This window comes from Triplophysa dalaica, chromosome 4 (genome assembly GCF_015846415.1).
Source record: "Triplophysa dalaica isolate WHDGS20190420 chromosome 4, ASM1584641v1, whole genome shotgun sequence".
Taxonomy (NCBI): Eukaryota; Metazoa; Chordata; class Actinopteri; order Cypriniformes; family Nemacheilidae; genus Triplophysa; species Triplophysa dalaica.
Window position 1 is genome coordinate 24,674,364 of NC_079545.1, and position 14,179 is coordinate 24,688,542.

The window sequence follows — 14,179 nt, forward strand, 5'->3', positions numbered from 1 at the left end:
TAACTGTTTTGAGTACATTGTGATTACAGCCAGAATAAACACATGCCACTTCCCAAACCATGCCATTTCATTAACTCCATTTCCCCTATAATGCCACAGTGATGAGCAACAATGACATTCATTTCTGTTTAGCATGAAAACAATAGTGAGAGGTCTAAATTATATTTTTTGACCCAAGTAAAGCTGAGCATGGATTGTTTTATTTTACAGTCATTTATTGTACTGGAGTGCTTTCTTGCTTGTGCTTTTTTTGACCTAATTATTTGCTTGTGTAGCCCATTTCTTGTGCGAATCTCTTATACTTACACTCACAAATTAAATAATGTATTTTTTTATGAAAACAACAAGTGGCAGTGTTTTATGTTATATAGTTTCATATTACTTAGTTTAAATGTCAATCCAGATTAAAATGAACTGGGATTGCACTTCTTTGCTTTACCACAGCTGTTGACTGTTGAGTGCCGTAAACAGATTTATGGTTAAATTCTCTCATTTTATTATCAATTAATTTACGGATAAATGAATGTAAATTAACATGATTAAACCGTTTTAAAACATAAAAGTATTTTGCCATTGATATTCACAGACATTTTTACAGTGTAGAATTTCGTTCCAAAATGTATTAGTTTAATTTAAAACAATCTTCTTTGAGATTGACATGTTGGTTTCTGTCTTTTAAGCAAATGAGTAAACAAAGATTTTGCCCTAAAGTGAGTACAAGCTCTGACACTGTCTGTTTAAATCTGTATGCTGAAGTATTTTCAAAGGTAAGATGTCTTATTTCCAGTATTATAATGATTTAACTTTTCTCACTGTAACTCAGATTTTTGTTTATTGATGTCAATTTTGTCAAAAGAAAAGATTTAACAAAATTTAAAGTACGGAAAGATTATTGTGTGGAATATGTGTTGGTTAACATGCATATTCTTTTAAAACGGCCCGGCAATGATGTTTCATGCATTCTGTAAATCAATACTTTATATAAATCAATATATATTTATATATATATATAATATATAAAAATATCTATAAAATTGATAAAAAATGTGAGTGTACTGTATATATATAAAGAATAAGAGCAAAAGAAATATAAATTAGAACTAGAAGTGCAGTTGGAGTGATATGCTCAGATTTTTTGGTTCTGGTCAGAATCCTGGCAGCAGCGTTCTGTATGAGCTGCAGCTGTCTGATGGTCTTTTTGGGAAGACCTGTAAGGAGTACACCTCTAAAATGACACCAAGATTTTGACCTTACTTTGTGTCTTTATACCTCTTAAGTCAAGGTATGAGTTTACCTTATTAGTTTCATTCTTGTTACCAAAAACAATGACTTCAGTTTTGTTTTTATTTAACTGAAGGAAGTTTTGACACATCCAGCTGTTAATTTCATCAATGCATTGGCAAAGAGAGTCAATAGGCTTGTAGTCATTGGGTGAGAGGGATAGGTAGATCTGAGTGTCATCTGCATAGCTGTGGTAGGCAATTTGGTACTCTTTCATTATTTGGCCAATTGGGAGCATATGCAAATTGAAGAGGAGCAGAGCAAGAATTGAGCCCTGTGGAACACCACAAGTCATGAGTGTCCAGTCAGATTTGTGGTTCCCTATGTTCACATAGTAACCTCTCCCTTTAAGGTATGACCCAAACCATTTAAGTACAAACCCAGAAATCCCTACCCAGTTTTCCAGCCTATGTAGGAGTATGGTGTGATCTACCGTGTCAAATGCAGAACTGAGATCTAGTAAAACCAGAACTGATATTTTGCCTGAATCAGAATTTAATTGAATATAATTTATTATCTTTATCAGAACTGTCTCTGTGCTATGATGCTGACGGAAACCAGACTGATAATTGTCCAGGTAGCTATTTGAGTTCAAGAATTTGGTCAGCTGATAAAAGACAACCTTTTCAATGATCTTGCCTATAAAAGGAAGATTTGATATTGGTCTGTAGATAGTCAGTAAGGTTTTGTCTAGATTGCTCTTTTCAGTAGAGGTTTGACAACTGCAGTTTTTAGGGACTATGAGACTTTGAGAGCAGTGAGGTATTTACTATTTTTAGGAGATCTGCTTCCATAAGATGCTGTACCGTTTCCTCCAGTTTTTGGGATCAATTGTCTGAAATTCAGACAGAGTTACTAATTTCTGATGTACTGAACTCAGACTGACCTGGCTGCCGCATGGAGCTTTACTGATTCCCATTCTGATATTATTGATCTTCTCAAAAGGAAAAAACTTGCAAATTCATTGCATTTGTCATCAGACAGCATTTCCATGGGAACTTGACACGGGGGATTTGTTAGTCTCTCTACAGTTGCAAAAAGATTTTTTATTTTTTAAAAGAAATTTATTTTGCCGTTTATAATGTTAGAGAAAAAGTTCTGTCTAGTTTTGCCTAAGTCAACATTGAAGGCATGCAGACTGTCTTAATAGATGTTATAGTGAACTTCAAGTTTTGTTTTTCGCCGCATACTCTCAGCTTTTCTGCATGTTCTTTCCATGCTGTGTACTGCTGGTTTGTTTCTCCAGGGTACTTTATGCCTGCAGTTATCGCCAGTTATCACCTGACACATAAACACATAAAATCTTTTTGCTTGTGTTCATCCTTTAGAATTTGAGAGGTGTTAGGACAACATATAAATGTACATAAATACAACACAGTAACTTGTTTAGGGTTTCTTTATTCTGAATCAGATGCAACTGTCATTTGCATTGAGAAAGACGTTTAAAGTATTTTTTAGTTTTATTTCATTATTATATAATATTAAGATATTTTTAATTAACTCTGAAAACTTTCTGACCCCCAAACACAGCAATGCAACTACCACTCTCACGGGGCAGAAAGTTACACCGTGTCTACACGGCGCGATACAACGCGACAAGAGACAATAGAACGCATTAGAACCCATTATCATGACAAAATTCTGTCCACACCCGCCGCACCGCGGCCGCTGTAGACACATTGTTAGAGCATTAAAATAGGCATGTGACTACAATGGTTCAACCTTTATTTTATGAAACCTTCATAATAATAATTATTATTAAATGAATTGTTATATTCTATTCATGTACTGTTTATTTTACACAATATAATATTATTATTAATAAATTAAGGTAATTGTAGTATGCTGTTTATTTATTAATAATTCATTAATTTTAATCATGTAGTTGTTGTTATTATTATTGTTAATAAATGATCAAGACTCACTTTTGGAGTCGAGGGCTGGGAGTAACAGCCATTAGTCCTCTGGGTTCTCCTGATCGGCCTTGATGTACACCTGGAGAAGCCTTACTGCTTGATCCAAGGGTGTTGGATATGGCCAGGCACAACAATTATACTCCCGCACATGTCATCATCAGGTGAGAAAGGGTTCACGCCTGGTGCAAAACTATGGCAGTTTTATGTTATTATTATTATTGTTGTCTCATAATGTTATTATTGTCTCATAGATGGCATGTACAGAGAGGTGTCATTGGCATCCCCAAAAGCGTCACGCCATCCAGGATCAAGCAAAATATTGAGGAAGGTTGAAATTGCAGACCAATTACAACGTTGATACTTATCCTTTATGACTCAAGCACCAGCACCAGTATGATCTAGGATTTAAATCCGAAGGTTTAAATAAAGCTTGAGAGACACTTGTGCATGGAGGTCAATCATCATTATGATCATGTATTAGATATAGAAAGTCAACAGAAGATAAGCAATACCTGCAGAGACCCCTGCAGGACAGTAATGACAGACAGACAGACAAGAAATAAAGGATTAGTTCATTTAATCATGAACTCTCACTCTCATGCTACATCGCATGTATGTTACTCTCACGGTTTAGAAAGTTAGTGCATTAAAATAGACATTGTTCAAATATTCATGCGACTGCAACGGTTCAACCTTAATTTTATGAAACCTTTGTGCACAAATAAAAAAATGTTAAAACTTCAACCATTTATTTTCTTCTGTGTCAAGGTTGAACCACCATAATGTGCATTGAAGCAAAACGTGTTTAAGAGATTTTTGACAATATTTTGAGCTCATTTAGTGAAATTAAAATGTACACTTTGGCAGCAGTTATTAGTACATTATAGATGACTAAAATACAAATCACATGACATGTTAACATTTGAATTTCACCAAAAGGCATGATGATTTTTATATTTTATTTAAAATAAAAATCTATTTATAACAAAATCTATCACAGACAGGTGTGAAGCACACAAACGATGGTCTAAAACGCATGTAAAAATGGATTTGGTTTAATGGACTTTTAATCATTATTCTAAAAGATTTTGTCCGTTTTCTTCCTGGCACACAGATGTTTGATTTTAAATAATCTGATGAAGTTTGAAACCTTTAAAAGGAACATGAGGCTGATCATTCCGACTATAGAAGTAACTAAGAATTCTTTCAAAAGAAATATTGCAGTATATTGACCTAAATTTTTTTGTCCACTTTACAGAAAGATGGAAAGGTTTGGAGAGCGGCCTACCATCCACATTTTCCTTTTTTTACGACATGTTAACATACAATTAAAAACTGTAAAAAACTCAGAAAAAATTGCTTAAAAAACAAGTTCAATAGTTGAATGTACTTTTATAGACACGTTTTAAACATACAGTTGATATAGATTTAATAAAATAGAACGTTGCCAACCAAGAGAGTACAACTGTGAAAATTACATTTTTAAAGAAACAACCAAGTCAAATTCTCAATATCTTTCATTTGGGATCGTAGACAAATGTAAACACGCAATTACAAAGTTGGGTCCATTTCGTGAATTTTATTTAACATTTTTCAAACTTGTAATACATTATATGCTACATTCATAAAAAAATGAATTCATTAGCAATTTCTTTTCGTTTTTGAATCCTTCCAATAGCCTAGCATTAAACCCAACACTAAAGCTGCTCAAACAGGTTGTGAAAAGTTAATGAATTCCTCAAATATTGTGTATGTTTTCATTTTAAATGCAACCCCACCCACAGAATGTTAAGATCAAAGTTCTCTGAAATTATCCTTTCACAATCCAGAGCAAAACACAAGCAGCAACATGCTTTTCTCTATCAACAAGGGAGGTGGACAGAGGGGGAATAAGAGGCGAATAAAAAACAGAGGGAATGGACATAAGCGAAAAAAAAAAAAGCACAGTCCTAAAAAGTGGAATTTTTTATTTTTTGTCTTTTGTACACGATGGCCAGTATGAAGAGAGGCCTTTGAGGGTAAACCACACGGTCACATTTATCCATAAAGGTCATCATCGTTGTCCTCATTGAAGATGTTGCCTCCTCCACTGCCAGTGGAACCCTGACTTGGTCCAGTTCCTCCTTGGTTACTGGTTGGGAATCTAAAAATAAACGAAGGCCATTTTAAATACTGAATGCTTGCTGTGAAAACCAATGAGAGTTGGCATTAAATGAGAGCTCTCACCTGAAACTGCCAAAGCCTCTGCTTTGTTGCAGGGTCTGTGCGAACATCTCATATTTGCGGATGTCATTGTCACTGACGGAGCGGCGAGCAAAGCGCATGGCCTCCTCAAAATGATCCTTCCTGATCTCAGGCACAGGGTCATCCTCCTCCACCTCCTGAAGAAGCAACAGTCATCAAGAAGAGGAATAGACTAATCCTGCCATTGCAGTTTATGAAAAACACATCAACCCATGTGAAGTAATCCAAATTATCAGCGGTTCTGATAATTGGGTCTCTTACACTGGGTCTCTTATTCATCTACTTTGTGATGAACATGTAAAATCTTCCCCAATGACAGCGGAGGCACAAAAACATATGTGCTGGAATTGGCAAATTTAAAATACGGCTTTTTGTATCCGCCTGAACTCAATAATCAAAGTGACAACAACAGATTTTACCCCCAAACATTAGGCCAATGACTCTCCAGCTTATTCAACCTATGCTCAGCAACATACTTAGACTTGCATTTAGATGTCTCAGTAGTGCCTGAAAAGTGAGAACCAAACCATCAAATCTCACCATTGCAGAAGGGTTGGTCTGCCTCTCACGTTCCCGTCTGATCTCATTCTCAATGGACTCACGGATTGCCAGTTTACAGGCTCTCTGACAAATCTCAGTCAAGTCAGCACCTGAAAAGCCATTGGTCATCTTGGCTAAAAAGTCCACGTCCACATCCTACAAAATGAAAACACAAATGCAATTAAATCACTGCAACTTATTTTAGAAAACAGACATGGATCCGAGTCGTGCTCACCTTAGCGATTGGAGACTTCCTGAGGTTGGCTTTGAGAATCGCAATGCGGGACTTCTCATCGGGCAGTGGGATGTAGATGAGCTGGTCCAGTCGGCCAGGCCTGAGGATGGCAGGGTCAATGATGTCTGGTCTGTTGGTAGCACCGATGATGAAGACGTTCTTCTTGCTGGACATACCGTCCATTTCTGTGAGAATCTGGTTAATGACTCTGTCAGCGGCACCGCCTCCGTCACCAACATTTCCACCACGAGCCTTAGCGATGGAGTCCAGTTCATCAAAGAACAGCACACATGGGGCAGCTTGACGAGCCTGGAGGACAAAGCGGACAGTGAGGACACATCCAAGTGAAACTAGAACCTGGACTGCCTTTAGAAACAGCTGGTGGAAGAAAAGAAATACCTTGTCAAAGATCTCTCTGACATTAGCCTCTGACTCTCCAAACCACATGGTGAGAAGTTCTGGTCCCTTGATTGAGATGAAGTTGGCCTGGCACTCGTTGGCGATGGCCTTGGCCAGCAGGGTTTTACCGCAACCTGGTGGCCCGTAGAACAGCACACCCTTGGATGGGGTCATGCCAAACTTGAGGAATTTTTCTGGATGCTCCACTGGGTACTTAAAGGGTAGAAAGATGAGGCAAATTGAGAGTCAGCATAGACAAAGTTTGAAAACGAAGCCATTCAAGCACATTATGAATTTGAGTTCTTCGTCCCCAGTACCTGCACAAGCTCCTGCAGCTCTCTCTTGACATCATCAAGACCCCCAATATCCTCCCAAGTGATGTTGGGCACCTCCACAATAGTCTCACGCAGGGCAGAGGGGTTGCTCTGGCTAAGCGCCCACTTTTAGGTAGAAGAGAACGCATAAGCAAAATATTTGAACACTACTTGCTCCCAACTTTAGGTGTAAGAGGTACAAGTCACAGTTAAATGCATGTTGAGATGCAGATTGCTCACCCTAAAGTCATCCATAGTAACAGCCAAGGAGTTCATGACCTCAGCATCAATGGTCTCATCCTCCAGATCAATAAGGTCCATTTTCTTACGGATGGCTTGCAGGGCAGCCTCGAGCAAAGGGCAGCCAGATCAGCACCCACATGGCCATGGGTCTCATTTGCCACCTGAACCAAAAATCAGGAGTAAAAACTCTGAATCATATGTAAATGCACAGGGATCAGTTGACATACAAATGTTCTCAGAAACATACCTGCTCAAGATCAACATCATCAGCAAGCTTCATGTTTTTGGTGTGGATCTGAAGGATCTCAAGTCTCCCAGTAGCATCTGGAATGCCGATGTCCACCTCTCTGTCAAAGCGCCCTGAAATCAGAGCAACCACATCAGTATAAAACATTTCCAGTACAGGGACAAATGACAAACGTGATACTTATTGGTCAAAAAGACTCAAAGGTCTAATATTGTGTTCAGAATCCCTTACAGAGGAACAATTGAAAGAAGTGATCTTACCAAATCGCCTGAGAGCTGGGTCGATGCTGTTTGGTCTGTTAGTGGCTGCCATGACGATGACATGAGCCCTCTGCTTCAGCCCGTCCATCAGAGTGAGCAGTTGAGACACAATACGCCTCTCCACCTCACCATGAGTCTGACAAAATGGAGATCCATTTATATGAAACAACCCTTGCAATTCAAACAACCATTTTGGGAAAAGATTGCACTAGAATCTAAAACATCTTACCTTCTCTCTTTTGGGTGCAATGGCATCGAGTTCATCAATGAAAATGATGGCTGGAGCGTTCTTCTCTGCTTCTTCAAAAGCTTTACGCAGATTGCTTTCAGATTCTCCTGCCAGTTTGCTCATAATTTCTGGGCCTAGGAACATAACAGGAACCAACATCAGGATCATACACAAAAAAAGCAAGAACCCCTAAAATGTTATTAAAATATGATCAAATGTGATCTTTCATCCGCACCATTGATGAGGAAGAAGAATGCTCCAGTTTCATTAGCCACGGCACGAGCAATAAGAGTCTTTCCAGTTCCAGGGGGTCCATACAGCAGAATTCCACGGGGAGGCTGAACAACAGGACATGATGTTCTTATATGCACCTCTAACTACAAATGTATATCTTAATATACAATCCCACAGTTCTTGATCATTACCTTGACTCCAATAGCCTTGAAGAGAGCTGGGTGTCTCAAAGGAAGCTCCACCATTTCTTTAATCTGGGCGAGCTGTTTCCTTACACCTCCTATGTCATCATAACCCACTTCATTCAGAGACTCTTCCTCATCCTGAAATCAAGATTCAAAACATAAAAGAATCACAAACTGCCTCAAACTTTACTCCATAAATCAATGTCAGCTCAACAGAAAAAACCTATACTCAAGGCCTATTTTTCCTAAAGACCACAGTTGTAGGAAACGATTAATATCCCATAATCCACATACCTCTCTCTTGATGGGCTCTCCCTCACAGTGGATAACCGTGTCTGGGGCCACAATACAGTATGGGCTGGGGTCAGTCTCCACCACTTTGAACTCCACAGCACGCATGCCACCTCTCACCAGAAAAATGTCACCTACGGAAATCAAGGGGCACAATATTGTTAATAGGGCTGTGACGATATCCAGGGCTCCAGACTAACTTCTTTTTACTTTGAGCACTGTAGCCCCTGACTGAAATTTTCAGGAGCGAAAGCAAAAAAATTAGCGGCACATTAATTCCCTGCATGGTTATCATGGTCAGACATCTTTGCGGTTTTATTACAATATTTATTGCATTTTTTTAAAAAGAAATATGAGCTCAGTGAAATTTCTCTTTCACTTTCTGTTTGTCTATGAGTGTAATGATACACTCAGCTCACGATTCGGTACATATCTCTATGCAGAGTTTACGATATGAAACATTTGAATTGGTTTCATTTTTTAATTTTGTTCAAAATATCAAGATAACATTTATTTTTAAAATATTAACATCAGTAACCGCAGTCACACTTCAAGTTTGCTGCGTTTTACCACCGATTGAGAAGGAAAATAAGATGCTTTGTAAACCACGCAGAGTCACAGATTGGGTCTTCTGCTTCCCCTTCTCCCAGAGACTTATACCTCAACCGCATTTGTGAGATAAGCACACGTGATGCGCTGGCGCAGAGTTAGTTGCATCTTGACAGCTCAATGAATAGAATAACACTGACCAAAATCTTAAACGCAACACTTGTCATTTTTCATGAGCTGAACTCAAAGATCTAAGACTTTTTGTATGTACACAAAAGGCCTACTTCTCTCAAATATTGTTCTCAAATGTGTGCTAGTGAGTACTTCTCCTTTGCCGAGATATGCCACACCTGGGAGGTGAATGGATTATCAAGATGCAGATTAGACAGGACTATTTTTGCACAGGTATGCCTTAGGCTGGCCACAATAAAAGGCCACTCTAAAATGTGAAGTTTCATCACACAGCACAATGCCACAGATGGTGCGAATTTTGAGGGAGTGTGCAATTGGCATTCTGACTGCAGGAATGTCCACCAGATCTGTTGCCTGTGAATTGAATGTTCATTTCAAGACCATAAACCGTCTCCAAAGGCGTTTCATGGAATTTGGCACTACATCCAACCGGCCTCACAACCGCAGACCACTGTAACCACAAAGCCCAGGACCTCCACATCTAGCATCTTCACCTCCAAGATCATCTGAGAGCGGCCACCCGACAGCTACTGCAGCATGATAATGCAGGGCCCCATGTTGCAAGGATCTGTACACAATTCTTGGAAGCTGAAAAAAATCCCAGTTCTTGCATGGCCTCAAACTCAGCGGACATGTCACCCATTGAGCATGTTTGTTATGCTCTGGATCTGCGTTTATGATGTTCCAGTTCCTGTCAATATCCAGCAACTTCACACAGCCATTGAAGAGGAGTGGACCAACATCTATCTACTCTATGCGAAGGAGATGTGTTGCACTGGGTGAGGCAAATGGTGGTCACACCAGATACTGACTGGTTATTGGACCCCCAGTACAGTAAAACTGCACATTTTAGAGTAGACCTTTGTTGTGCCCAGTTTAGGCACACCTGTGCAATAATCTTGCTGTCTAACCTGCATCTTGATATGCCACACCTGTGAGGTGGATGGATTAACTCGCCAAAGGAGAAGAGATTTGTCAACAATATTTGAGAAATAGGCCTTTTGTGTACATAGAAAATGAGGACAAAAACAAAAGTGTTGCATTTATAATTGGTCCGTGTCAACATCCTTTAATAAAATATCCCCACCTCTCTCTTCGATGTGCATCGTAACTTTTTTTTTTCATCGCTCCGAAGTATCGTTACACCCCTAATTTTGTCTTAATTGGTCAACAAATCACTCTCGTCATACACGTGTATTGAGGGAGAGAGAGATTGCAACCATTGTGACAAATGGCAGAATTTTGAATGGATGCTGAATAATTTCCAGCATTACAATATGTAGATTTAACACAATATCAATAATCATAGTTTTTTATATATCATGGTTCTTGTCAACATCAGTATATTGTGACACCCCTAATTGATTATATCAATCCCTTAAGTGCATTATCTAAAGCTTAAGTAAGATTTCCATTAGGGATGTACCAACATTTTTAACACTGATAATTTTAGGACCTACACACACTGTCCCAAACGAACTGCACCCAGAGCATGGAACTGAATGTATGATAAATTACGAGACTGTTAAAATTCTACCCTGAGATTCAACGGTCACCGTCATCGCATTTACACGTGCGGGTATGCATCACTGCAGCCTAAAGTACTATTGGGTTTGTCAAACATAGTGCAATGCAGTGTGTAACAATCGGCTTTGTGATAATAGAGTATGCAAGGTGATTTAGTCATACGAGAGGGATACAGGAGTAAACTGCTCATTATGCTTCTATGATATCATAAGCGGATCTGTCTGTGCAGTGCGCACATGGAGTAAAACACAACCAATAAGCCACAAACTGAAGATTATGATAGATTCCGTCGTGCTTGGAGAGATCACTTTGTTTAGGTTCACTTCAAAGCATTCACATCGTAATGATGAAAGCGTGCTCGGATGGTTAATTACAATATCATTCTGGGGCGTGGAGACATTGCTGTAATGCTCATTTCTAGCACGTTTACGTTTAACAGTTTTCATTAAAATGATTGTGTAGCATAAATATATAATAACAAGTTTTACTAAGTTTTAACCCGTCTACCCTTATGCAATTAATACAGGTTCTCTAAAACTCTAAAAATGTAGCATCGTTTTAAATACTTTTGGTCCAATTGTGTTTTACACTTTAACATGAAAATGGTATTTCTACAAGTGTATTAAAGTCTTTTTAAGTTTTGGTTATTGGCACCCTGAATTTTCAGTATCGGTTTCAGCTCAGAATTACAATCTCGGTCCATCACCAACTTCCACAATTCTATCTAAATTAAACACAAAAGGTTTGAGGTTGCACACAGATGTTTGTGAACTTTTTGAAGCCAACTTCACTGCTCGACAGAAATGCTTTAAAGTTTGTATTTTAAAGCTCAAACTATATTCAAAGCATTGTTAAACTTGTACTCACGTCTAACAAAAAGCTGTGAAATGATTTACCTTTACGGATAGGGCGGTAAGCCTCCAGAAAGTAGGGCTTGAGATAGACCTCAAACAGGTTACCAGTGATGCCTTCAACTGTGTCATCGATGGGCAGAACATGAATGCGCTTTCCATATTTCACATCTGGGCATGGCTGAATGCTGAAAGCCAAAACAAAATAAACAATGCACTTTTTGACCATAAAAGGTTTCTTTAACAAAACATTATCCAGAAAGTCAGATCTTTCTAATCGGATACAAACAGCTAGAATAATTTTGTTGGGATAATTACTGAAGTGTAAATAGAGTTCATATAGCCCACCTGATGACATCACCAAGGCGCACACGTAGGTTGTTGCGGACCACCCTGTTCATGCGCACCTTCTCATCAGAGCAGGTGTCATCAGACAAGACAATGCAGACTGTCTCCCGTCTCTTCTTGCCCTTCAACAGAACTGTGTCTCCTCTAAAGAGCTGCAGCTCATCCATCTTTGCCTAAAAGAGCATAAATGTGATTACCACAAGGGACAGATGATGGACAAAATGTAATTTTTCGTCACATGTGAGGACTGTACCTGAGAGAGAGACACTACACTGTTGTCTTCATTGATGGACTCATCAACAATCAACCTATTCGGCCTGTGCTTCTGCTTTAGGATGGCAGTGGAAAGATCATCGTTTTTGGATCTGTGTGGAGATTGAGAAACAACACTTTAATGTCCATATAAGAGCCGTGTAATATTACCAGTATCACTGAACAACAAAGAAAGGTACATTACAGATTAAATAACACTTGACAGAAAATAAACTTGTATTAGCCTGTCTGTTCTCAAAGAATTAAGGGATCGAGACGATAAGTGCACTTCTGGCCATAATGCAAATTTGTAAAAGCCGAGCTCAAGTTACTCTAGTCTTGAGCTTTCTACAAAACACCGGATAGACGTAACGATCCGTTAGATTTAGGCCAGGATGGGGCCGGTAGCAAGGCCTCAGTGTAGCGGAGCTATTGGAATATAACGTATGATAGAACATACATATTTTTTGACAGACACGTGTACAAAAGTGCGTTATTGAAAGGTTATCAAACAAACGTCAAAACCGAGACGACAACTGCGCTTGCGTAGGTTAGCGAACACAATATCCTCGTAGCTAAACGACAGTACGCACTACGAGTAGTATGACTGAACTCTACAATTAGCTTCCTTATAAAATTGTTTGTTTTCGCCATACAAATTGCGCATATATTGTTTAACTAGATGGATGTACGTGTTATTTTCCACTCGGTGTCGTGTGAGCTACTAGCAGTTAGCCGTCTACACTGGCCCAATGACACAGCAAATGCTGCTGTGACATGTGAAACAAAAAACGCTGCAGTACAAGCAGTTTGTAAATTATGAATGCAAAGGAACCGGCAGATATACACATTTATATATAACATGTTAATGTCGCATCTTGTGTGATGTTTTGCGCTTCATGGTTAAAGTGCCAAAATCACGGGTTTGACGAGTCATCTGTTGCTACTCAAATTTACACAAAGCCGGGTTGACGCTTAACCTCACGCTGTTATTTATTACACAGTTTACTTTTGTAAAGAATTAAATGCGGGTTTGTTTATGTAATTGTTTATGTAGCATACTGTTCGTTTGACAATGTGTATTTTCGGGCAGTACGTTAACCTGTGATGCCGGTGGGCCGAAAGCCTCCATCATCTGAGGAGAATGACTCAGTCGGGTTAGCTCAAATGCTAAACACACCTGATCAAGCAGTTTCCTTTAAACTCAATTAAAAGTTTTACTAGGCGGCGAGAACCCGAATATCAAACTAAATCTAAGTTATATTACTTCATTTTACATATACCATCCGAGGACAAACACACAACATTAAAACTAACTCGTTTTACCGATCGCCATTTACGATGCGCTCATGTCACTTAGCTTTAAAGCTAACTTCCACTCAACAGACAACAAAACGTCCATACTTAATTTAAACACGAAATGACAAATATTATACTTACTCTCCACCCGAAGCCATATTGCTTCTCCCACAAAAAAGATATAAATAGTGAATGGAACTGAGTAGCTCTTTAGAGTGACCGTCTCCAACCTTCACAGTAGCTTTTACCTCTGCACTGGATTAGCTTGCTAACATCAACTCTGCGGGGAAAAAAGTTTCCTCGCCCATGGAATGCTGAACCAATTAGAGGACGCCTCGCATCTTTTTTGCGCTCGTCGTATGGCCAATCACGTGGCGAACGCGCAAGAGCTTAGCCATCATTGGTCTGAGTGGCTTTCAGCATTCACATTGATTGGTTTATTTTCTGCTGCGTTGTGAATAGTCTCTTTACGATTGGCTCAGGCAGTCTGGTTAACTGTTGCTCAGCTGAGTTGGAGTGTCATTATGCTACTGACAAGCTTTG

General features: G+C 39.0%; 1 protein-coding gene across 1 annotated transcript; it reads right to left on the reverse strand.

Moving 5' to 3' along the window:
- Window positions 1-4,761: 4,761 nt before the first annotated feature.
- On the reverse strand, window positions 4,762-13,934 carry vcp (valosin containing protein). The gene is given in 18 exon segments (XM_056746547.1): window positions 4,762-5,340; window positions 5,424-5,578; window positions 5,982-6,137; window positions 6,217-6,525; window positions 6,616-6,828; window positions 6,933-7,055; window positions 7,170-7,282; window positions 7,285-7,333; window positions 7,420-7,532; window positions 7,680-7,815; window positions 7,909-8,042; window positions 8,144-8,246; window positions 8,334-8,465; window positions 8,622-8,752; window positions 11,783-11,925; window positions 12,086-12,258; window positions 12,339-12,450; window positions 13,778-13,934. Coding segments are annotated over 18 exon segments (2,418 nt in total). The 5' UTR covers window positions 13,795-13,934; the 3' UTR covers window positions 4,762-5,234.
- Between the last annotated feature and the right edge of the window lie 245 nt (window positions 13,935-14,179).